General features: G+C 42.0%; 2 protein-coding genes and 1 pseudogene across 2 annotated transcripts; 2 read left to right on the top strand and 1 right to left on the bottom strand.

The window, feature by feature from the left end:
• Positions 1-593: 593 nt before the first annotated feature.
• Positions 594-1100, top strand: LOC125638035 (interferon beta-like; annotated as a pseudogene).
• A 1957-nt stretch (positions 1101-3057) lies between these two features.
• On the top strand, positions 3058-6855 carry LOC125639220 (serum amyloid A-5 protein-like). Its single transcript, XM_048855917.2, has 3 exons — positions 3058-3723; positions 5738-5876; positions 6636-6855. Exons 1-3 carry the CDS (start codon positions 3621-3623, stop codon positions 6775-6777), a joined length of 384 nt encoding a protein of 127 aa, XP_048711874.2. The 5' UTR covers positions 3058-3620; the 3' UTR covers positions 6778-6855.
• A 12566-nt stretch (positions 6856-19421) lies between these two features.
• On the bottom strand, positions 19422-24224 carry LOC125639218 (serum amyloid A-5 protein). Its single transcript, XM_075129346.1, has 4 exons — positions 23561-24224; positions 23105-23223; positions 20400-20538; positions 19422-19641 (listed from the first exon to the last, which is right to left on the bottom strand). The coding sequence occupies exons 2-4, from the start codon at positions 23205-23207 to the stop codon at positions 19500-19502; spliced, it is 384 nt and encodes a 127-aa protein (XP_074985447.1). The 5' UTR covers positions 23208-23223; positions 23561-24224; the 3' UTR covers positions 19422-19499.
• Between the last annotated feature and the right edge of the window lie 2137 nt (positions 24225-26361).

The raw sequence follows: 26361 nt of genomic DNA, 5'->3' as shown, positions 1-26361 counted from the left end.
GCTGGCAAGGTGAAGGAACAGCAGCTTTACACATCACGTCACTGCGGTTATCTGCAGAGTCAAGCAAAAAGAAGCTCTGCAGTAGTTCCCCCCCACCCCTGCCCATCGGCCAAAATTCACTGTTATTACTTAAAAGCATGGATAGTCTTACTGATGTAACAGACATTCAGACCTGCCTAGCAGTGCTAACTACAGGAACTTGGGAGTAGACAGACAGGTCCCTACTCTAACCTGTAACTGGATGACTGTTAATCATCATACTTATCTTACCCTTTCAATTTTCTTTCTCTAAGAGGGCAGGGGGGACCTAAGAAAAGGAATGTAGGGATTCTTCAATATTAAACAAGGTAATGACTGTGGTTTTGTTCTTCTAAGTACTTGTTCGCTTCCACTAAATAAAAAGAAGGAAACTGAAAGTGAAAACCTCAAGCAGGAAAAGCCTTGAAAAGTAGAAAGTGATGCAAGAAAAATCTTTTCCTACGGAATACTTCCATTCAGAGACAGGGGTCAAAACCACAAAAATCTACGGAAGACCTTGAACAGGCACCAGTTGCTCAAGTTCTACACAAACACAGGGAATCTAAGACATCATCATGATCAGCAGGTGGCTGCTGCAATGTTGCCTCATGCTGCTCTTCTCCAGTGAAATCTCATGTCTGGGCTGTAACGGGATTTATGTTCTACAAGCCAGAATGACCAGCAAGAGTCTAGAGCGTCTGGAAAAAATGGGTGGAAACTTTCCTTTCCAATGTCTAAAGGAAAGGACAGCTTTCAAGCCCAGAGCTATCCTCAAGATCCGACTGTCCCAACAAGAGAATGCTAAGGGAGCCATCCAACAGATCCTCCAAGAGCTCTTCCAGATCTTTAACAACAATCTCATCCAAGCTGTCTGGAATGGGACTTCCATATAGGAATTCCAAAATGGTCTTCTCCAGCAGATTGAGAAGCTGGGGACGTGTTTGAGTGCTGAGAAGGGAAAGGAGATAACCTACCCAGGATATGAGAACCTCCTGCTCACTAGCCTGAAACTGAAGAGATACTTCCAGACAATAGACGATTTCCTGAAAGAAAAGCAATACAGCCCATGCAAAAGCATCTGACTCCATGGCACCTCATCTCATCTGACACACACACTTCCACATGGCATAGGTAACAGCCACATGCAGAGGGCTGTATTCCAACTTCATGCAGCCTGCAGCTGGTGCATGTGATGTTAGTGTCAAGTGTGTTCCCTGCACAAACACCATTTTAAAAACTCCAGTAAGAGCAATAAAGACTCTACATTGAAACATGCTGAAGTCAGGAAATGCTAACGTTAAAATTGAATGTGCAGCCTTAACACTGCTTATGTGCATGTACACATCACTATACCACCCTCAAATACTTGGTCAAACTTTTGATAACGCTATATATTATGTCATTTTTTCTGATGGCCTTAGACACCTGTATGACACTTATATCACTGTGTACAATCCATAAGTCACACATGCAGTTTGTGAAAATAGTTTATACACAAGATGTACAGTTAATAAGGCCAGGGCCCTACATCACTCTCCGTTCCTCTTACGAGACTGTAGAAATAATTGCATTCTTTGAGAGTGTTTTTAACTATGTGATTATATACACTGTAATGCAAACAGCTGTGGAATCTTATTTTTGCCTGTGTAGATTTAAGAACTTGAGAGAATTATAGCATTTAAGCTTTTAAAAGAAAAAAAATCATATTCTGTAAGAACAGCCCTGAATTATGCACATTACTGAATGGACAACTTTATACCTGGAACAGATGAAGCTTTTAACACTGAGGAATGTAAAAGGGCTGTCTGCATGATATTGTAAATTCCCAGCACTCTGCTTTATACTGCTTGCACTTTTAACTGTGCAGCTCCCAAGGCATTGCCTGGCATACTGCATGGCAAAGTAGCCACAGCAGCATATTCTTCCTTAGGAAATCTGTTAAAAAGGGCCAAAAAATCAGACCAATCAGTGTTTAAAGATAAGGTGAGATTCTTAAACCCTCAAGAAACCTTAAACCCTCAGCTGTCAAGGCTGTTACTGTTGAACATAGACACTTCCAAAAGCTTCCAGAAAGCTCAAAGCCAGATTGGTCAACAGGGCATTGAGCACGGACAATACAGCTACAGTCTGTTGTGTTTACAAGTCATAGCATTCTGTTGGGCTAGTGAGTGGGACTGATTTAGCATTGTTTCACAACACCTTCCCAATCATGACGACTTTATTCAGATTACATTCCCATAAGAACAGCTGCACTGACCATTTACAAGATCTGCTGTTGAGTTTACAAACTTTAGAGGACAAAGTCTGACCTGAACTAGCAGATATTTACCTGCATTTTTCCAGCTAGAATCAATAGGAGTTTTACATATTATCGCTCATGCACTCATCTGAGAATGTAAACCGTATTTACATCATTTAAGTAAAATTTTGATAGTTAAAATTGTTATTTAATCACAAATGAAAACACTTTACAAAGTAACCTGAATTCCTGATAGAGCTGATGATTCCAATCCACTGGTAATATTTTGAATTAAAAGATATTTTTATAACTCTTCATATAACTGCATCTAGTTTACGGCTTAGATCTTGCCAAGAAAGTTACACAATAAGTTAACCACTATTCAGACAAATTAACCTCTCCCTTTTGAGGTCATAATGGTGGTAATAAAAGCTCGTTGAAGTTATTCAAAGTTCAATATTTTGACAAGTTTCCATCTAAATTTAAAAGGGAAAAAATGAAAATATCTACAAAGATGACATCCCATTTCTGACCAGCTCTGGTAATTTAAGTTTTATTATTTATTTCTATTACCATAGCCTCTTGGAGCCAAAGTCATGGACCAGGACCCATTGGCTAGGCACTCATTTCAGTCATTAAAAAAAATAAAAGCAAGTCAGAAAAAGTGGCTGCCTGCAACTTCCAGTAAATGATGGACATTTCATCATATTAGGCACTGGTTAAGTAATTGATCATTGGATAAATAGAGAGACAATACAGACTGTGACCAATTGAAATCGGGAAGGCTCAAGAAGAAATAAGGGAATTTACTGCAGTAAATTCCCAACAGAAGCAATGTTTGTTTGCATTCAACAAGCAAAGAATTGCCCAATTTGAATTTAGTCAGGTTTCTGTTAACTATTTCCAATTTGCTCTTTGAGATAAGGCTTCCTATAAATATAGTACCATTTTTCTTGTGAGAATCCATCAGAAAGGACTCCATTTTTCCGGGGCTTTGCAATACAGCAGTGGTAAGTTTCATTCCATATGGAAACTTCATATTTGTACCACTTTACCTTGTTGTGTATTCAATTTTTGTCTTAGAACTGGTGATTTTTATGATGTAAAAACTTAAGCGGAAACAAAAACTTCTATATTTACAACTTATGTCCCAGCCTGGTGCTGTGATGGCAGAGGGCATTTCATTTTTCTGAGTTGAAATCATCACTTTTGGAACTCTTCTGAATTGTGTGTGACCCTGAAGATCCATGTACCTGTTCCAAAGCCGATATAAGAGGAATTTACATTACGTCTGGAGTCTTTAAAAGATTGACCAGTTTTCTGACATATATTCTCCTTCTATTACAGCCTAAAGACGTGAACTATGAAGTTCTACAACTGCATGTTGTTGTTGTCCCTGGTACTATGTGTCAGTGCCCAGAACTGGTTCACTGATGCTGGATCATTCATAAGGGATGCTTATCTAGGTATGCTTTTTACTAACTGTTTGTTCTTCATCAAAACTGTCCTCAGCACGGTGTACATATTAAAAAAAATAATAAATGAATAAAAACCCCACAAAGCCAAGCTGAAGACAGGAGTTCTAGACCAATTTTTGATAAATAAGAAATTTACTCAGTTCTTCACAAAAAGATACATTAGAATTTTTTCATGATCCCTTAAAGTGATGCAGTTTTAGGTCCCTCATTGGGAGTCCAAGCACAAGGCTGCTGAACCAGAGCAAATCAGATGGCAGGTATGGGCCATAGATAGTACAAATTATGGGTCATAACTAAACAGATATTTTCACCAGACAAGATTCACTTAACATTTAGCAAGATGTTTAACTGCAACCTGTGCACCCAGCTGACCATGTTGTGACTTTAACTTTTGCACTTTCCTGATGTGGATCTCAGTGGGTCTAGTAAAATCTGGAGGCATATTAATACATTGAGAACTAATGGGTACCTTTTATTTTTTTGTTCTTGGTTTTGTGAGAGGTGTATGCCAATTCTCAGTAAAGGAAATCTAATATACTGTAAATGTTGGTTGAATATTTTCAGAAGCTTTCCTTCCCCTTCCCGGAAACGTTTCTGGGGTCAGATAACTTGGGTCCTGATTCAGCACTACAGGAATGAGCATCTTCTGCAAGGTGCTGAACTTCCCTTATTCCCAGGCTGGCTAACTCAGGGCATGCAACACCTTGCAGTACTGCATTCTTAAGCACAAGCTTAAATTCATCCTTGTTTAAGAAAGCTTAAGCATGTGCTTAAGTACCCTTCCTGAATAGAGATGCTTTACTCAATGAGGGAGGTATGTGAGATATAATAGGTTTTGTCTGGATGGAGATGTGATCAAATTAAAGTGGACCACCAGGTCTTCTACTGTTATGAATTATTTAGTCTCAAGAAACAACTCAGCATAGTCTTTGATTCTAGTTATTGTCTCCTATTTGCCCAAATATCCTCATGCTTCTATTTTACGTTGATACTCCGTGATCTCGCCTTTTTGCTGAAAGAAGTGTTGGGGTTTTTTTAAAACTATAGTGGTAGATAGAGGTTCACATCTATGAAATCAGATTTTTTGTTCTCACGTTTTACACTCACAGCTTAAATATTCTCACCAATTTGTCCCCAACTGTCTCTAGTTTAAATCGTTTGAGAAATTGTTAGTTAAATTGCTGATAAATGCTGGAATAGACACTCCTAAGAATGCCTTAGATGGATTTAGATTAAATGGACTTGTGTGGCAGTGATTCAACTGAACTGGCTTCTAAACAGATTTAGTTACATCGATGCACAAACCATATGTAGACAAAGCGCTAAAGGAGATTTGGGGACTGATGTTTCTAAATCATAGCTCTACTCCATTGTCCTGGTGAGCACTGAGAGAAATTTGAGGGTTTCTTTGTCCCTAAAGAATTCCCCAAAGATATTACAACAGAGTTTTGTGGAGATTCCATGTTTTTATGAGATCCTTCTCAAGGGAACTCCCTTTCATTTCCTCTTCCAAAGATGTCACCTGGTGGAAGCTTCAGTTAATAAAAAAGCATAAAAAGCTGCAAATCCATGTATCTCTAATGGGAGTCCTGGGTACCAAAGAAAGTTGGGCAGGTTTTTTTTTGGCAAATATTAAATTCACCAAAAAATGCATTTCAGCGGGATACTGCAACTTTTGGCAAATTTTGGAGAAAAATAATTTCAAAACTGATAATTTTCACAGTGAGCTGTTCTGACATTTTGCTGCAGAAATGTCTATTCAAATCAACCTGAACAATTTTTTTTTCATTCTGATGAGAAAAACCCTAACAAATCAGTTTTGGTTTGTAACTCAACAGTCTTTCTTTTTTGGATTTCTCAGATCTTCCACCGAACCAAAAAAATCAGAATTTACTCAGCGATATATAGGAGCCTTTCTGCCTTCTCAGAGGAATGTGGGTGGAATAACCTCAAAGTGTTTTTAAATTTGCAGAGTCTCTATAATCCTCTCTCTCTTCTCCAGGCGCTGAGGATATGTGGCGTGCATACCGCGACATGAGGGAGGCGAATTATAAAAATTCAGATAAATATTTCCATGCTCGTGGGAATTATGATGCTGCCCAAAGAGGGCCTGGCGGTAAATGGGCAGCAGAAGTTATTAGGTAATGTATTCCACTTGGATTACGAGTTAAATGTCAGTAAAGAGCTATGCAATCAAATAACTATGAAGTACATTGTAATTCATAACTCCTTATTGTCCTGTTCGAAGCAAGAACATTTTTATTTAACCTCTGAACTGGCTAAGTGTGAAGACCGTGCCCATTCTTGAGTTGTAAAGGTGATTTCTGAGCTGACCTATTTAGATATATTCTGATATCAGATATCATTACTATGTGCCAGGAGGCTGATGTGTTCACCACAGGGCTTTTAAAAATTAAATAATTGCAGGACCTCACTTTAATCTAGAACTGGAACATATTGCCCTTGGTATTTCATCCAAGAAAACTATGGTCAATGGTTCACTTGCGGACGTCGAACGACGATTGTTTTAAAATATTGCTGTCCAATGTGATGACTATGATACAAAGGAGGCTTATGAGGAGTGGGCAGAACTTAGTGGAGGCAAGTAATGGGAAAGCTTTTTAATTCACAACTGCTGGACTGATGCACTTCTGGGATGACCGATGCTATTCACAGACAGGCTAGGATTTTTGTGTCTGTGTCTGTGTGTGTGTGTGAGAGACAAGATAGGTGAGCTAATGTATTTTATTAGAATAACTTCTGTTGGTGAGGTATTTGTGCATGACCTCAGTTTTATGGAAAAGTAGGGATTAAACTGGGGAAAAACTGAAAAGTAAATAATTTAGTTATTGAGATTTAATAATAAACTGTCTAAAATAATCTTTGTTTCCTCTTTCCAGTGATGCTAGGGAAGGTTGGCAGAGTGACGTTAGCGACAGAGGAGCCGAAGACACACGTCAAGACCAGGAGGCAAATGCATGGGGCAGAAGTGGAGGAGACCCAAACCACTACAGACCAGAGGGCCTTCCCTCGAAATACTAATGCAGCCTGTAATACTTTACAATGGTTCCATTTTTCTACCAGCTGTGCAAAACCACAATAAATAAAACCTTAAATTTCTGAAGCTCTCAGTGAATGAACAAACATCCTCAGCTACATTAGAAAGGATAAAAAGCAATATACATACAAATCTTCATGATTTGGGGCCAAAGGTAACCCTTAACTGCCCGGGATTTGGAAGATTCTTCCAGATTATTTAACGATTGTTCTTTACTTGATTTGTTGCGTATTCCTGTGAAGCAGCGGGCACTGGCCACTGTCACAGACAGGCTACTGGACTATTGTGATCCATTATGAAAATTCTCCTTTTTAGTGTTGTCCCCATTTTACAGACAGGGATCTGAGAGATGTTAATTGACTTGCCTAACATCACAGGGGAGTCTATAGCAGAGCTAGGAATGGAGTCCAGTTCTCTAACCATAAGACTATCCTACCTGGCTAATTAGTTGGGGGCATAAAAACCACCCTGCAAAGGTTTAGGTATCATGGCAAAAACAGAAATTTGTGGGGCAGGTCAGGAGGAAAGTTAACATTTTAAATGAAAAGATGAAAACACATTTTCTATGGGGCTGGGAGTCTGGGTCCACTTTAATAAGCAGTGATGGTGTTTAAGTTTTAAAAGTATATATTTATTGTTGTCAGGTGGGTAGAACCACTGTTCCGTCTGAGGTCAGAGGAATCTTGGCTTTCAGAGTGGTAGCTGTGTTAGTCTGTGTCAGCAAAACCAACGAGGAGTACCTGTGGCACCTTCGAGACTAACACATTTATTTGGGCATAAGCTTTCGTGGGCTAAAACCCACTTCATCAGATGCATGGAGTGGAAAATACAGGAGGCAGGTATATACACAGTACATGCAAAGATGAGAGTTGCCTTACCAAGTGCGGGGGGGGGGTCAGTGCTAATGAGACAATTCAATTGAAGTGGAAGTGGGCTATTCTCAACAGTAGAATACCAAGGGAGGAAAAATCACTTTTGTAGTGGTAATGAGGCCAAAGTAATCAGGGTGGCCCATTTCAAACAGTTGACAGGAAGGTGTAAGTAACAGTAGGGTGAAATTAGTACAGGGAAATTAGTTTTTGTAGTGACCCATCCCTTCTTCATGTCAGCCTAACAGTCCTGAGGAAGAGCTCTGTGCAGATCGGAAGCTTGTCTCTCTCCCCAACAGAAGTTGGTCCAAAAATAGACATTATTACCTCACCCACCTTGTGTCTCTAATATTCAGGGAGCAACACAGCTGCAACAACACTAATTACCCCTAGTCCCACTCTTGAACAAAAGATCAAAGAATTTAGCAGCATGCAGTGGGGGGTTCTTAGCATGACTCTGCTCAAATAATTTTTTAGGCCTTTCCTCAATTTTTAGGGTAAAAGTGCGTAGTCAATAGGCCTCAAATCTTACAATTTCTTGCAGGCAGGGGGCACTGTCGGGCGACTGAGGCGCTGTCTGTCTGTGTGAGGCAGGGCTGCAGGGGGCGCTGTGGGGTGGCTGAGGTGCTGTCTGTCTGTCACTCTCTGGCCAGCCTCTGGGCAGGGTTGTTGGTGCTGGCCCCAGCAGTCGCGTGGCAGAGAGCGCTGAGCCCCCAGGGAGGGGAGGAGGGAGCAGGCCGCGACTTGCTCCGGGTGCCCCCCTGCATCGTGCCCCTGCCTTGTCGGGCATTGGGCAGAGTCCACCTGCCCCGGCCCAGCACTCCCAGACTTGCGGCTGCCTGGGCGGGCCCGAGGAGCCGGGCAGGGGAGGGGATAAAGCCCCTGCAGGCGCTGGGAGAAGGTGACATCAACTCCCTCCGCTTCCAGCACCGCCTGCGAGCCCCAGCCCCACCTAAGCTTGGGACAGCAAATTTTTTGCTTGGGGCAGCAAAAAACCTAGATCTGGCCCTGGGAGCCAGTGCCCCGTGGGGTGTGTGCACTGCGGGGTCTGGGTACATGGCGGGGCAGGGGAGCCTGTTCCAATAATCCGCCGCCTCCGATACGATTGGCAGCTCTTTTTTCTCCATCCAAGGGGTCTTCTGCGAGATGTCTCTGAGCTGCCAGTCTTCTACCAGCACCTCCTCCAGACCTGGAAGCTGTTCTTGGCAACCAGGTCCGTTGTGGCCACTGAGGGGGCTAGTTGTAAGGGCTTATGGACATTTAGCACCAAAAACAGCTTTCCTCATAGTTTAATCCAGAACCTCAACAATGGCTAAGAGCCAAAGAGTTCCTTTGTGTGACTTTTTAGGATATTGTAGATTTTCACTGCAATTCTGCAATCTGATACAGAAACTTGTTCACTATATCCTAGAAACATCACTAGATGATGCTAGTGAATTAGCTGATTCTCCAAGGTACTGGGCAACAAAAATTCAGAGAGAAAGCTGGAGCCAAAACAAAATCTGATTGAAATGTCAACAGATTTGAACCACTCAAGACAAGACTATGATTTTCTTAAAAAAAATACTGCTGATTTGTTGGAAGACCAGAATTAAACTGCAAAGAGCGTCACTGATTTATAAACTCAACTATATTTATGCTGTACAATATACTATATGAAGTTATACACTGTGCCAAGTGATCTTCCTATATCAGTGCTTAAAAAACTCAACACATCATTCAACTCTGGATAAATGCTTCTCTATACTTAATCGGCAATCAATATTTAATATAGATCATGTATTAGACGGGTGCACTCACGAGTTAAGATTCACTAACCATGTTCTCCATCCAACAGGTTCATATCATCCAAATGAACAATATTAGTATAGGCTTCTATTCTTCTATCCAGTTCCAAGCACAGAGAGAGATATCCAGGCCAGAAGCTTAATCAGCAGAGACTGCGGGTATTGTTCTTCTTCTTTTCCCCACGCTGGCCAGCGATGAGGCTGAGTGAACGGCAGGTTTGAGCTGTGAACCTCTGAGGCGAGAAAAACTGCCAATAAGCACAGGACCCACCAAGGCAGAGGAGGAACTTTGTCACTATATATATATATATATATATAAAAACACAGTCTCTTGTCTGGTGAAAAAAATTTCCCTGGAACCTACCCCCCCCAACACACATTTACATTAATTCTTATGGGGAAATTGGATTTGCTTAACATGGTTTCACTTAAAGTAACATTTTTCAGGAACATAACTACAACATTATGCAAGGAGTTACTGTACACTGATGTGTCCACAGGCATTATCATCCTTATTCCTTCAATCTGATCAATGAGAAATTCTACAAACTCCTACTCAGCATATCTCCAAATTCTTGAATTATCAACAGTGTACCAAAAAAAATTATATTTTAATTATTTTTCTTCTCTCAGCACACTTGACCCTTTCCCTAAGCCATGAGAATTTAGCCAATGACCTTATATCAGGCATATAAAAAGAAACACAAGGGAACGGATTACCATTCAGACTCGATCAGCGCGTACAAGAGAGGAATGTATTAGAAATTTTCTCCTCGTACTCCTATTTCACCTCATTAAGCCACAAGAAGTGAGGGAGACATCTCCCAAATTGTTTATTTTGAAGATTGAGAGAAGCACATAATGTCTCTTTTCTTTAATTGAGAATTTGCTAATACTTCAGTGTTTGTAATCTTTGGGTATCAATCTGTCCCACAAAATAAACAAGTCATGTTATATCCCTACCTTGGGACTTTGTCAATCAAACCGATAAACCTAGTCTATTGATCAGATTTAATTACATTTATTAGCAATAATAGTAATCATGGCTATAGAGAAATGTGTCATTTTAAAGGCAGCACCACATTATCTCTATACTCAAAAATGCTGAAGATTAAACAACCATTATAAACTTGAAAGCCACCAGAATTAGCATCAATAATGGCTGATGTATTGAGCTCTAATTACCAAAGGCTTTAGTTCAAATCATATGTAAAATACAAGGAATTGCAGCTATTTATCTCAGGTGATCCTCAACCAGTGACCACCAGATTGTAAGCCAAGCAACTCCCATACCCCGGCTCCCATACTTCAAAGATCAACCTGGGAACTAGCTTCTTCTTTGATTCCCATCGGCCAGCGACGACGGGGCCGAAAGAAGTCTTTCCATCACTTTCTGTCTTGTACCAGTTCCACGGTTTTGTTCATCTTTAAATCTTTTTGTTCTATATCATTCTTCACTCTGCCTATCCAACACGCAACCTCAGTCTTCCTCATTTCTAGTTCCTTGAACTCTGGTATATACCACCAAAATGATACCCTTTCCGGATACATTCCTGACATGTGTCCAAACTGTAATTATCTTTCTTCACTCTTCCATAAAAGCACCGTTTCTTGCTTTACCTGTTTTCTTATTTCATTGTTCATTTTCCACAGTCTTGAAACTCCCAACACTCCCCTCAGCCACTTCATTTCTGCAGTTAGTATCTTACATTCCTCAGCTTTCCTCACACTCCAACATTCCAACCTGTACAACGGTACAGGCATGATAACTGTCTCCTATACACTGATTTTAGCCTTCCACATCTTGCAGAGTTTTCTCAATGCAGTCTTCTTTTATATCATCTTTGCAATTCCCATGTTTTTCCAACTGTTCTAGTTCTTTGTCTCTAAGTTTGATCTCAACCTCTTCCCTCTTCTCTTCCAGTTGTCACAGTTTTTGCCTTCCTCGTGTTGATCTTCAGTCCAAATTTTATGAATTCCTAATCTACCTTGGCAGTTATTGTCTGTAAATCTTCCTTGGGACAATGCTATGAAATCAATATCCTCTGTGAATCTAAAGGTGATTCACTATCCTCCCACATGAAATAAAAGGAGTCATATTATCTCTCAGTGCTAAACAATACTGATTCCAGTATCAAGTTGAACAAATCTAGCTAAAGGGTGCATCCTTGTCTCACTCCTATGTTATCCTGAACCTTTCCATCAGCTTCTTGTCTACTCTCACTGCACTCATTGACTTGCAATAGATGTTTTCTACCAGCTTGATCAATTTCTTGGGGATGTCATATGTTCTCAAGACTTGTCATAATCTTTTCTGCCAAATGCTATCAAAAGACTGTTTGAAGGCTCTCAAGTTGTTACAACACAACCAAATTTGTTCTAGCTTCTTCTCTGATATCTGTCTCATCACAAACAGCTGACTTTTTATACTTCATCCTGGTCTAAATCTGGCCTGTCCCTCTGCAAGCGATGCTTCTATGTACCTCTTCATTCTCCTCTGAAATATCCTGGTGAGTGCTTTTCCCCACACACACTCAGTGAGCTGATTCCTCCATAGTTCTTAAATTCATTCAATCTCCTATTTTATAGATCACTCCTATTATCGCCTTCCCCCATTCGCTCTGCCCTTGCTCGTAAAGTTGGTTACATAGTTTATGCATTGCCTTTCATGTGTGTTGCTCACCTGCGCCTAACTGCTCTGCTCGTCACTTCCCAGAACCTTTCCTTTTTCAGACTTTCTAGTGAAATCTTTACTTCTAAGAACTCCTGCTTCTGTTCTCCCTCATTTGTACAGGAAAACTTGTCCTGTGTTTTGAATTCCATACAGCTCTGCAAAATACGCTTTCCCTCATTTGTGATTTGCTTTTCATCCTCAACTATTTGCCCTGCTTCTCTTTCACACTTGACATCTTCAACTCAAATGTTCCATTCAGTTTTCTTATCTTGCAGTACAACTTGTGTCACACTTCTTTTTGTGTATTTCTCTGCTTCTTTACGCTGTTCATTTATCCAGTTGTTTTGGAATCCCTTGCTTTCTGTCTCACCTCTCTGGTCAACCTATTATTCTCCCCTCTTAGACTTGCGTCTTTCCTTTTTATTCTCCTTTATCTTACCACTCTTGTCACCCAACCACAGCATTTCATCCGTTATTCAGCTTTACAGTTGTATTCAACACTTCATTACAGGATGCTCACCAACATACCTCGTCCATTGACATGTCTCACACTTTATAAATGTCATTCTCCATTTCTTCATCTAGCTCTGTCTGCACTTCCTTACGGTTCAAGTTGGAGTCACTCTTTTCAGGGCTAATGACCTATCAAGTGAAGTAAAAGGAAATGGGGCAATAGTAAGGGAGTCACAGTCAAGAACTACAACTATTGCTTTAGTTATTCAAAGCCAGACGTCACTAACAATCTACTCTTTTCAGACCTTCCCAAACTGTACTGCTAATTTTTAAGCATTTTCTAAATGAATCTTCTTAGGCAGAAAAGACTTTCCTTGAACGAGATGCAGGTCTTTAACCTCATCTTGGCTCAATTTACCCATCTAAAAAAGCAGGGACAACAATACTTACCTACCTGACAAATTGCTGGGAAGTTTAATCAACATTTGTTAGAGGGTGCGAGGTCCTCTCTTGAAAAGTTCAAGTATTACTTCCTTTGCAGAGGTATTACATACAGATGAATTAAGATATATTTCTCAAAACAAATCTTCAGACTACTTAGTAAAACATTATATGAGTGACAAAGTGAAACTCTCGTGGATCAGAATTAATTGTGTGCACTGGGCTAGCCATATTAAAGTTATGAAATCATACAATGATTTTAGAGATCGCTAGTGAACTTCAAATAACTAAAGCTTAGATGAGAACAAGTCACAGTCATACAGTTTAAGGTGGGAAGGGACAGCCAGATCATCTAGTCTGACCTCCTGCATATCATAGGCCACCATCACCACCCAGCACCTGAACACTAAACCCAACAACAAAAATTTGACAAAAATTTTACAGCCCATAAGTGACTAGACTATTATGTGTCACAAACAGAGAATAGGAAAGTCCGAGGTGTACCAGTGTCCGAGGCTCCTGAAATGGGATGGAAATAATCAATTATGTGAGATTATATTTAGATAAACCTGGCAAGTGACCCAAATCCACATGCTGCTAAGGAAGACAAAAATCCCCCAAGGCCACTGACAATATAACCTGTAGGGAAATTCCACCTGATCCCACATATAGCAATCGATTAGACCCTGAGCATGTGAGCAAGAACCAGCAAGCCAAGCACCTGAGAGAGAGAATGTTTGATGCCACCCCAGAGTCCTGGCCCTTCCCGTCCAGTATCCTATCTCCAGTCCTGGTTATCCCTGAGGCTTCAGAGGAAGGTAATTAAAAAAAGAAAAAGAAAAACACTCCCAAAATACATGAGGGGGCAGCGGCTGGCAGGAAATCCCTTTCTGATCCCTGCCAGTGGCTGACTAAAACCCTGAAGCATGAGCTTTTAGGAACATAAGACATAAACCAGAAGTGAACCCAAGGGCTCTTAAGCCTTAACTCCCTACATCACAATCAACGCTGTCATACAATTACACGCATAAATTTGTCCAGCGCTTTCTTAAAACTCATTGAGTTGGTTGCCCCCACAACTCCTACTGGGATGCTGTTCCCATCCCTCTGATCCATTTATTATTGCACCTTTAAAGTTTCCTTTAGCTAAAACAGCTCTTCATCCTCCCTTGTATTGACCCCACTAAGGCATTCATAGTGAACAATCATATTGCAGGTCACTCAATGAGGTCACTTTCTCTCCATGTTACAACACCCATTATTTAACCTGCAGGCGAACTGTTAACACAGAAAGAGCTCAGTACCTAAGAGTGTCTGCAGCACATCTTCTGAGACCGATAAATGATACCTATCATAGAATCATAGAATATTAGGGTTGGAAGAGACCTCAGGAGGTCATCTAGTCCTTTGCTCGAAGCAGGACCAACACCAACTAAATCATCCCAGCCAGGGCTTTGTCAAGCTGGGCCTTAAAAACCTCTAAGGATGGAGATTCCACCATCTCCCTAGGTAACCCACTCCAGTGCTTCACCACCCTCCTAATGAAATAGTGTATCCTAATAGCAAACCTAGACCTCCCCCACTGCAACTTGAGACCACTGCTCCTTGTTCTGTCATCTGACACCACTGAAAACAGCCGAGCTCCAGCCTCTTTGGAACCCCACTTCCGGTAGTTGAAGGCTGCTATCAAATCCCTCCTCACTCTTCTCTTCTGCAGACTAAACAAGCCCAGTTCCCTCAGCCTCTCCTCGTAAGTCATGTGCTCCAGCCCACTGATCATATTCATTGCCCTTTGCTGGACTCTCTCCAATTTGTCCACATCCTTTCTGGAGTGGGGGGCTGAAAACTGGACTCAGTACTCCAGGTGTGGCCTCACCACTGCCGAATAGAGGGGAATAATCACTTCCCTCAATCTGCTGACAGTGTTCCTACTAATGCAGCCCAACATGCCTTTAGCCTTCTTGGCAACAAAGGCACACTACTGACTCATATCCAGCTTCTCATCCACTGTAATCCCCAGGTCCATTTCTGCAGAACTCCTGCTTAGCCAGTCGGTCCCCAGCTTGTAGCGGTGCATGTGATTCTTCCATCCTAAGTGAAGAACTCTGCACTTCTCCTTGTTGAACCTCATGAGATTTCTTTTGGCCCAATCCTCCAATTTGTCTAGGTCACTCTCGACCCTATCCCTATCCTCCAGTATATCTACCTCTCCCCCCAGCTTAGTGTCATCTGCGAATTTGCTGAGGGTGCAATCCATCCCATCATCCAGATCATTAATAAAGATGTTGAACAAAATCAGCCTTGGGGCACTCCGCTTGATACCGGCTGCCAACTAGACATTGAGCCATTGATCACTACCCGTTGAGCCTGACAATCTAGTCAGCTTTCTATCTACCTTATAGTCCATTTATCCAATCCATACTTCTTTAACTTGCTGGGAAGAATACTGTGGGAGACCGTTATCAAAAGCTTTGCTAAAGTCAAGATATATCATGTCCACTGCTTTCCCAATATCCACAGAGCCAGTTATCTCATCACAGAAGGCAATCAGGTTGGTCAGGCATGACTTGCCCTTAGTGAATCAATGTTGACTATTCCTGATCACTTTCCTCTCCTCCAAGTGCTTCAAAATGGTTTTCTTGAGGATCTGCTCCATGAGTTTTCCAGGGACTGAGGTGAGGCTGTAGTTCCTCAGGTTCTCCTTCTTCCCTTTTTTAAAGATGGGTACCATATTTGCCTTTTTCCAATCATCCGGGATCTCCCCCGATCGCCATGAGTTTTCAAAAATAACGGCCAATGGCTCTGCAATCACATCAGCCAATTCCCTCAGCATCCTCGGATGCATTAGATCTGGACCAATCATGCACGTCAATCAGTTTTGTAAGGTCACTGAACAGCCAATTCTTTCTGTAAACTGTGTTCGCAATGGAATCCCCTGCAGCCTCCTTGTCCTCAACATCACTAGAAGGGGGCGAAGGATTCCGGTCCATTTTTCAGAAATCCAGCAGGATCTCTGGACCAGAAGCTTTCCAGCAATCCTGATTCTCTAAAAACAGAGATGACCAGGCAGTGACTCCAGGCAAGAGCCAGCAGCATCCCTGTCCCCACCAAACCATGGGAGGGTCCCCCACAGCCACAACCTGTGTCCCCTTCCCCACCACAGCATGAACTCCTTATCCCACATAGCACTGATTCCTCCTTCCATCCCATCTACTCTCTCTAAACCCAGGTCCCTACCCCACCTGGACACCCCCTACACAGAGCACCGGCTCCCCTGACCTCCACCCATGTACCTAGACTCCACAGCACACACGACCCCCGGGGAACAGGCTTCCCCGTCCCATGTACTCAGACCACACACACCACCAGCTCCTCCACCCCAGGTACACAGGCCCTACAGCACACACACCCCAAGAAGTACCGATTCCCCCACCCTACCCAGGCAGCCACTGGTCTGGGAGTGCCGGGCCGGGGCAAGTGACTCCGCCCATCACCTGGCGAGGCAGAGGCATGGTGTGTGGCGGGGAGCACCCGGAGCAAGCGCAGTCCGCTCCCTCCACTCCTGCTTGGGGGCTCAGCTCCTCACGCTGCTGTGGGGATGGGAGCAGCTTCTGAATCAGCCCCAGCTGGACTCGCTGCTCAGCTGCACAAGCCCACCCGCATCTAAAGGACGTTCCCCCAGCCTTGTGGGAGGGACCACTGGACCCGGGATCCAAATGAATTCTTGGGACAACTAAGGAATAACAGGGACAGGAGTGGAGGCCACAGGTTCAGAACTAGGGATCCAGAGGGCGACACCAAGCAGAGAACCCCAGACAGCACCCATTGCTCCTAAAAGCTGCCTAAGGAGCCAGCAGACGCTGCCCAGAGGAACTTTGCCTGGATGTGTGAGATCAGGGAGGAGTGGAAATAGGCCCCACAGTAACAGAGTACTCCCTTATCTAGCATCCTCATCCTGGTGTTGTAAATGGACACTTTGGCCAGCACCAGGAGGAGGTTGATGACGAGGTCTCATTCATAAGGCCACAGAAAGGGTGTGACTATATGACGAGAGGTGGGGAAAAGTGCATCCAGAACCACAACAGGAGGTTCTGGAGGAGCCAGAATAGGGACTGCAACCTGGCACATACGAGATAAGCATGCGCCAGGTTCTGCCTCATGCCACAAAAGGGTAGATGTCAGGAATGGGGGCGAACCATGCCAGGTACACCCCCGTGCTTCTGGCTCCATGAAGGAGCCGCCAACCGGTATCCCCAGTGGGATGTTGGACAGAGGTGGAAAGAGTCTGGCCCACCAGGGTTCCTCACCGTCTACAGGTGGTAAACAGTCCTGCCACTTGGCATCGGGGTGGGACACGAGGGTGAGGAAATTAAATGTGTGGAGCACGAACGTGTATAGTTGTTCCTGTGGTGCGGTTCAGCAGCGAACCAGTTGCAGGGCACACAGCCAAGTGGAAGTATAAACAGGAGGGTGCCAAGGGACTCACAGGTCAGGGGCCCGATGAAAAGGTCCGGAGGGTCAGGGGTGAGCAGGGAGCACTCTCCCGGAGGACCCACTCATGGAAAGTCTGAGAGGTGGGCAAGAAGGATGCCCCCACCTCCAGGAGTACGTGCAGGATCTGAAGGATGGAGAGCCCCCTGCACTGACCGGCACTCGGGGATCCACCCAGTGCCTGCTGTCATAGTCCAGGAAGTGTCTGATTCTGGTGGTTTCTGCCAGGACCAGCCTCCAGCGCACCGAGGGGGACTCTGCCACTGCACACGAAGGTGGGGGTTGTGTAGCAGGGGCACCCCGAGAAGGTCCGCGCCCTCGGTGGCCACAACGGACCCGGTCGCAGAGAACAGCTTCCAGGTCCGGAGCAGGCAGAGGTGCAGCTTGGAGACAACTCGCTGAAGACCCCTTGGATGGAGAAAAAAAGAGCTGCCAGTCGTCTCGGGGCCCTCGGAGGCGGCGGATTATTGAAACAGGCTCCCCCGCACCGCCATGTACCCACAGCCCGGCCTCCCACAGACAGACAGCGCCTCACCCACCCCACAGCGCCCCCTGCCTCCAACAAATTGTAAGATTTGAGGCCTATTGACTACGCACTTTTACCCTAAAAATTGAGGAAAGGCCTAAAAAATTATTTGAGCAGAGTCATGCTAAGAACCCCCCACTGCATGCTGCTAAATTCTTTGATCTTTTGTTCAAGAGTGGGACTAGGGGTAATTAGTGTTGTTGCAGCTGTGTTGCTCCCTGAATATTAGAGACACAAGGTGGGCGAGGTAATAATGTCTATTTTTGGACCAACTTCTGTTGGGGAGAGAGACAAGCTTCCAATCTGCACAGAGCTCTTCCTCAGGACTGTTAGGCTGACATGAAGAAGGGATGGGTCACTACAAAAACTAATTTCCCTGTACTAATTTCACCCTACTGTTACTTACACCTTCCTGTCAACTGTTTGAAATGGGCCACCCTGATTACTTTGGCCTCATTACCACTACAAAAGTGATTTTTCCTCCCTTGGTATTCTACTGTTGAGAATAGCCCACTTCCACTTCAATTGAATTGTCTCATTAGCACTGACCCCCCCCCCCCCCCCGCATTTGGTAAGGCAACTCTCATCTTTGCATGTACTGTGTATATACCTGCCTCCTGTATTTTCCACTCCATGCATCTGATGAAGTGGGTTTTAGCCCACGAAAGCTTATGCCCAAATAAATGTGTTAGTCTCGAAGGTGCCACAAGTACTCCTCGTTGGTTTTGCTGACACAGACTAACACAGCTACCACTCTGAAAGCCAAGATTCCTCTGACCTCAGACGGAACAGAGGTTCTACCCACCTGACAACAATAAATATATACTTTTAAAACTTAAGCACCATCACTGCTTATTAAAGTGGACCCAGACTCCCAGCCCCAAAGAAAATGTGTTTTCATCTTTTCATTTAAAATGTTAACTTTCCTCCTGACCTGCCCCACAAATTTCTGTTTTTGCCATGATACCTAAACCTTTGCAGGGTGGTTTTTATGCTCCCAACTAATTAGCCAGGTATGATGGTCTTATGGTTAGAGAACTGGACTCCATTCCTAGCTCTGCTATAGACTCCCCTGTGATGTTAGGCAAGTCAATTAACATCTCTCAGATCCCTGTCTGTAAAATGGGGACAACACTAAAAAGGAGAATTTTCATAATGGATCACAATAGTCCAGTAGCCTGTCTGTGACAGTGGCCAGTGCCCGCTGCTTCACAGGAATACGCAACAAATCAAGTAAAGAACAATCGTTAAATAATCTGGAAGAATCTTCCAAATCCCGGGCAGTTAAGGGTTACCTTTGGCCCCAAATCATGAAGGTTTGTATGTATATTGCTTTTTATCCTTTCTAATGTAGCTGAGGATGTTTGTTCATTCACTGAGAGCTTCAGAAATTTAAGGTTTTATTTATTGTGGTTTTGCACAGCTGGTAGAAAAATGGAACCATTGTAAAGTATTACAGGCTGCATTAGTATTTCGAGGGAAGGCCCTCTGGTCTGTAGTGGTTTGGGTCTCCTCCACTTCTGCCCCATGCATTTGCCTCCTGGTCTTGACGTGTGTCTTCGGCTCCTCTGCCGCTAACGTCACTCTGCCAACCTTCCCTAGCATCACTGGAAAGAGGAAACAAAGATTATTTTAGACAGTTTATTATTAAATCTCAATAACTAAATTATTTACTTTTCAGTTTTTCCCCAGTTTAATCCCTACTTTTCCATAAAACTGAGGTCATGCACAAATACCTCACCAACAGAAGTTATTCTAATAAAATACATTAGCTCACCTATCTTGTCTCTCACACACACACACAGACACAGACACAAAAATCCTAGCCTGTCTGTGAATAGCATCGGTCATCCCAGAAGTGCATCAGTCCAGCAGTTGTGAATTAAAAAGCTTTCCCATTACTTGCCTCCACTAAGTTCTGCCTACTCCTCATAAGCTCCTTTGTATCACAGTCATCACGTTCAACAGCAATATTTTAAAACAATCCTCATTAGAGGACTGTAAATGAACCATTGATCATAGTTTTCTTGGATGAAATACCCAGAGCAATATATACCAGTTTTAGATTAAAGTGAGGTCCTGCAATTATTTAAGTTTTAAAAGCCCTGTGGTGAACACATCAGCCTCCTGGCACAAAGTAATGAGATCTGATATCAGAATATATCTAAATAGATCAGTTTAGAAATCACCTTTACAACTCATGAATGGGCACGGTCTTCACACTTAGCCGGTTCAGAGGTTAAATAAAAATGTTCTCGCTTCGAACAGGACAATAACTAGTTATGAATTACAATGTACTTCATAGTTATTTGATTGCATAGCTCTTTATTGACATTTAACTCATAATCCAAGTGGAATCCATTACCTAATAAATTTTGCTGCCCATTTACCGCCGGGCCCTCTTTGGGCAGCATCATAATTCCCACGAGCATGGAAATATTTATCTGAATTTTTATAATTCGCCTCCCTCATGTCGCGGTATGCACGCCACATATCCCCAGCGCCTGGAGAAGAGAGAAAGGATTATAGAGACGCTGCAAAATTTAAAAACAACACTTTGAGGTTATTCCACCACATTCCTCTGAAGTCGTCAAGCACCATTCTTCTCACTTCCCCACTGTGGCTTCCAAGTATAGTACTTCTAGAGAAGGCAGAAAGGCTCCTATATATCGCTAAGTAAACTCTGATTTTTTTGAAAAAGAAAAGGAGTACTTGTGGCACCTTAGAGACTAACCAATTTATTTGAGCATAAGCTTTCGTGAGCTACAGCTCACTTCATCGGATGCATACTGTGGAAACTGCAGAAGACATTATATACACAGAGACCATGAAACAATACCCCCTCCCACCCCACTCTCCTGCTGGTAATAGCTTATCTAAAGTGATCACTCTCCTTACAATGTGTATGATAATCAAGTTGGGCCATTTCCAGCACAAATCCAGGTTTTCTCACCCCCCACCCCCATACACACACAAACTCACTCTCCTGCTGGTAATAGTTCATCCAAAGTGACCACTCTCCCTACAATGTGTATGATAATCAAGGTGGGCCATTTCCAGCATAAATCCAAGATTAACCAGAACGTCTTGGGGGGGGGGGGGGTAGGAAAAAACAAGGGGAAATAGGCTACCTTGCATAATGACTTAGCCACTCCCAGTCTCTATTTAAGCCTAAATTAATAGTATCCAATTTGCAAATGAATTCCAATTCAGCAGTTTCTCGCTGGAGTCTGGATTTGAAGTTTTTTTGTTTTGAGATAACGACCTTCATGTCTGTAATTGCGTGACCAGAGAGATTGAAGTGTTCTCCGACTGGTTTATGAATGTTATAATTCTTGACATCTGATTTGTGTCCATTTATTCTTTTACGTAGAGACTGTCCAGTTTGACCAATGTAAATGGCAGAGGGGCATTGCTGGCACATGATGGCATATATCACATTGGTGGATGTGCAGGTGAACGAGCCTCTGATAGTGTGGCTGATGTTATTAGGTCCTGTGATGGTGTCCCCTGAATAGATATGTGGGCACAGTTGGCAATGGGCTTTGTTGCCCAAAAATGGCCCACCTTGATTATCATGCACATTGTAGGGAGAGTGGTCACTTTAGATAAGCTATTCCCAGCGAGGAGAGTGGGGTGGGAGGAGGTATTGTTTCATGGCCTCTGTGTATATAATGTCTTCTGCAGTTTCTACAGTATGCATCCGATGAAGTGAGCTGTAGCTCACGAAAGCTTATGCTCAAATAAATTGGTTAGTCTCTAAGGTGCCACAAGTACTCCTTTTCTTTTTGCGAATACAGACTAACACGGCTGTTCCTCTGAAATCTGATTTTTTTGGTTCAGTGGAAGATCTGAGAAATCCAAAAAAGAAAGACTGTTGAGTTACAAACCAAAACTGATTTGTTAGGGTTTTTCTCATCAGAATGAAAAAAAAATTGTTCAGGTTGATTTGAATAGACATTTCTGCAGCAAAATGTCAGAACAGCTCACTGTGAAAATTATCAGTTTTGAAATTATTTTTGACCAAAATTTGCCAAAAGTTGCAGTGTCCCCCTGAAATGCATTTTTTGGTTAATTTAATATTTGCCAAAAAAAATTGCCCAACTTTCTTTGGTACCCAGGACTCCTATTAGAGATACATGGATTTGCAGCTATTTATGCTATTGTATTAGCTGAAGCTTCCACCAGGTGACATCTTTGGAAGAGGAAATGAAAGGGAGTTCCCTTGAGAAGGATCTCATAAAAACATGGAATCTCAACAAAACTCTGTTGTAATATCTTTGGGGAATTCTTTAGGGACAAAGAAACCCTCAAATTTCTCTCAGTGCTCTTTTAAGACTCACCAGGACAATGGAGTAGAGCTATGATTTAGAAACATGATTTAGGAATAAGGGAAGTTCAGCACCTTGCAGAAGATGCTCATTCCTGTAGTGCTGAATCAGGACCCAAGTTATCTGACCCCAGAAACATTTCCGGGAAGGGGAAGGAAAGCTTCTGAAAATATTCAACCAACATTTACAGTATATTAGATTTCCTTTACTGAGAATTGGCATACACCTCTCACAAAACCAAGAACAAACAAATAAAAGGTACCCATTAGTTCTCAATGTATTAATATGCCTCCAGATTTTACTAGACCCACTGAGATCCACATCAGGAAAGTGCAGAAGTTAAAGTCACAACATGGTCAGCTGGGTGCACAGGTTGCAGTTAAACATCTTGCTAAATGTTAAGTGAATCTTGTCTGGTGAAAATATCTGTTTAGTTATGATCCATAATTTGTACTATCTATGGCCCATACCTGCCATCTGATTGGCTCTGGTTCAGCAGCCTTGTGCTTGGACTCCCAATGAGGGACCTAAAACTGCATCACTTTAAGGGATCATGAAAAAATTCTAATGTATCTTTTTGTGAAGAACTGAGTAAATTTCTTATTTATCAAAAATTGGTCTAGAACTCCTGTCTGCAGCTTGGCTTTGTGGGGTTTTTATTCCTTTATGACTTTTTTTAATATGTACACCGTGCTGAGGACAGTTTTGATGAAGAACAAACAGTTAGTAAAAAGCATACCTCGATAAGCATCCCTTATGAATGATCCAGCATCAGTGAACCAGTTCTGGGCACTGACACATAGTACCAGGGACAACAACAACATGCAGTTGTAGAACTTCATAGTTCACTTCTTTAGGCTGTAATAGAAGGAGAATATATGTCAGAAAACTGGTCAATCTTTTAAAGACTCCAGACATAATGTAAATTTCTCTTATATCTGCTTTGGAACAGGTACATGGATCTTCAGGGTCACACACAATTTAGAAGAGTTCCAAAAGTGATGATTTCAACTCAGAAAAATGAAATGCCCTCTGCCATCACAGCACCAGGCTGGGACATAAGTTGTAAATATAGAAGTTTTTGTTTCCGCTTAAGTTTTTACATCATAAAAATCACCAGTTCTAAGACAAAAATTGAATACACAACAAGGTAAAGTGGTACAAATATGAAGTTTCCATATGGAATGAAACTTACCACTGCTGTATTGCAAAGCCCCGGAAAAATGGAGTCCTTTCTGATGGATTCTCACAAGAAAAATGGTACTATATTTATAGGAAGCCTTATCTCAAAGAGCAAATTGGAAATAGTTAACAGAAACCTGACTAAATTCAAATTGGGCAATTCTTTGCTTGTTGAAGGCAAACAAACATTGCTTCTGTTGGGAATTTACTGCAGTAAATTCCCTTATTTCTTCTTGAGCCTTCCCAATTTCAATTCGTCACGGTCTGTATTGTCTCTCTATTTATCCAACGATCAATTACTTAACCAGTGCCTAATATGATGAAATGTCCATCATTTACTGGAAGTTGCAGGCAGCCACTTTTTCTGACTTGCTTCTAATTTTTTGTAATGACTGAAATGAGTGTAATATTTTATGTGAGATTTTTATGCCGAAGTTTTAAGTAATCATCTTGCATGTACGATAGACACCAAATCAGTTTTATCCTCATCTGTAATTGTAATTAGGGGTTCACACAAGAGATGCCACAGGTAGCTGGAGAAGCCTTTGCCATCAGCTTATAGGGGCATGAACCATCTTTTTGTACTGTTGGTACAGTGCCTAGCCAATGGGTCCTGCTCCATGACTTGGGCTCCAAGAGGCTATGGTAATAGAAATCAATAATAAAACAAATGACCAGAGCTGGTCAGAAATGGGATGTCATCTTTGTAGACATTTTCATTTTTTCCCTTTTAAATTTAGATGGAAACTTGTCAAAATTTTGAACAACATCAACGAGCTTTGATTACCACCATTATGACCTCAAAAGGGAGAGGTTAATTTGTCTGAATAGCGGTTAACTTATTGTGTAGCTGTTGGTAAGATCTAAGCCATAAGCTAGGTGCAGTTATATGAAGAGTTATAAAAATATCTTTTAATTCAAAATATTACCAGTGGATTGGAATAATCAGCTCTATCTGGAATTCAGGGTACTTTGTGAAGTGTTTTCATTTTTGATAAATAACAATCTGAACTATCAAAATTGTATTTAAATGAAGTAAATACGGTTTACATTCTCAGATCAGTGCATGGGCAATAATATGTAAAACTCCTTTTGATTCTAGCTGGAAAGATGCAGGTAAATATCTGCTAGTTCAGGTCAGACTTTGCCCTCTAAAGTTTGTAAACTGAACAGCAGATCTTGTAAATGGTCAGTGTGGTTCTTATGGGAATGTAATCTGAATAAAGTCATCATGACTGGGAAAGTGTTGTGAAACCAGTGCTAAATCAGTCCCGCTCACTAGCCCAACAGAATGCTATGACTTGTAAACACAACAGACCGTAGCTGTATTGTCCATGCTCAATGCCCTGTTGACCAGTCTGGCTTTGAGCTTCCTGGAAGCTTTTGGAAGTGTCTACATTCAACAGTAACAGCCTTGACAGCAAAATGACATGTTAGGCTGAATCGTGTAATTTTATTTTAATCTTACTCATTTTATTCCCATGAGTATCTACACTTTTCTAGACAAACTCCAACTAGTTCTTTAAAAAAGGGAAAGATTACTCCTAGGTCGTGTTATCCTGGAGAGCATTTACTACTTGTAGTAACAAAGCTGCAGAGATTGAGAAGCTCAGTAGTCCCTGAACTACAACTGCATTTTCCCCTAGATGAACTGAACTATGGTAAATCTCCACCTTTGATACCTGGAATTGGAAACAATTCTGGTTTCAAGGGGCAGGAGAGAGCCACTTTGTTTCCTAAATTATGTGACTCCATCTTTTTGAAAACCTTGCTGTAATACATTAGTTTTTCAGACCCTCTATGATCTGCCTACCAGAGACATTGCACATCATCATTTAAAGTAGCGGTGGGTTGTATAGCTGGAGCTCTCCTAACAGCGGTATTTAAGGTTATCGAAATGTTTCCTTTAGCCCTCTTTTCATTCACTCAACATTCTGAAAACACTCAAGCTTCTGGACTGAAATTTTACAGGCCTGGTCTACATCCAAAAAGAAACATTTTTTAAAAAATTTGAAATGAAAATCGATTCTGTACATTTTGTCCTTTTGTAACAAAAAAGCTTGAAGGGCGATATGACTGGAGTGAATATTTGGTAAGAAAAAAGGAAGTTCCTTGTAACAATACTTTGGATTTGGCAGGCATGAGGGTTTAAGAATCTCACCTTATCTTTAAACACTGATTGGTCTGATGTTTTGGCCCTTTTTAACAGATTTCATAAGGAAGAGTATGCTGCTGTGGCTAACTTTGCCATGCAGCATGCCAGGCAACTACCTTAGGACCTGCACAGTTAGAAGTGTAAGCAGTATGAAGCAGAGTGCTGGGAATTTACAATATCATGCAGACAGCCCTTTAATATTCCTCAATCTTAAAAGCTTCATGTATTCCGAGTATAAAGTTGTCCATTCAGTAATGTGCATAATTCAGTGAAATTCAGGGTTGTTCTTACAGAATATGATTTCTTTTAAAAGCTTAAATGCCATAGCTTTCTAAAGTTCTTAAACCTACACAGGCAAAAATCAGATTCCACAGCTGTTTGCATTGCAGTGTATATAATCACATCGTTGAAAACACTCTCAAAGAACGCAATTATTTCTACAATCTTGTAGGAGGAGCAGAGAGTGATGTAGGGCCCTGGCCTTATTAGCTGTACATCTTGTGTATAAACTATTTTCACAAACTGCATCTGTGACTTACGGATTGTACACAGTGATAAAAGTGTCACACAGGTGTCTAAGGCCATCAGAAAAAATGGCATAATATACAGTGTTACCAAAAGTTGGACAAAGTATTTGAGGGCGATATAGCGATGCATAC

The sequence above is a fragment of the Caretta caretta genome, chromosome 6 (genome assembly GCF_965140235.1).
Source record: "Caretta caretta isolate rCarCar2 chromosome 6, rCarCar1.hap1, whole genome shotgun sequence".
Taxonomy (NCBI): Eukaryota; Metazoa; Chordata; order Testudines; family Cheloniidae; genus Caretta; species Caretta caretta.
Note: the sequence above shows the minus strand (reverse complement) of the source record. Positions and strands in the feature narration are given on the sequence as shown.

Bases quoted from the DNA above. Each gene is read 5' to 3' on its own strand.
- LOC125639220 (XM_048855917.2), top strand. From the start codon at position 3,621: ATGAAGTTCTACAACTGCATGTTGTTGTTGTCCCTGGTACTATGTGTC. The intron at 3,724-5,737 runs GTATGCTTTTTA...TCTCTTCTCCAG, and splicing joins CATAAGGGATGCTTATCTAG to GCGCTGAGGATATGTGGCGT. The intron at 5,877-6,635 runs GTAATGTATTCC...TCCTCTTTCCAG, and splicing joins TGGGCAGCAGAAGTTATTAG to TGATGCTAGGGAAGGTTGGC.
- LOC125639218 (XM_075129346.1), bottom strand. From the start codon at position 23,207: ATGAAGTTCTACAACTGCATGTTGTTGTTGTCCCTGGTACTATGTGTC. The intron at 20,539-23,104 runs GTATGCTTTTTA...TCTCTTCTCCAG, and splicing joins CATAAGGGATGCTTATCGAG to GCGCTGGGGATATGTGGCGT. The intron at 19,642-20,399 runs GTAATGGATTCC...TCCTCTTTCCAG, and splicing joins TGGGCAGCAAAATTTATTAG to TGATGCTAGGGAAGGTTGGC.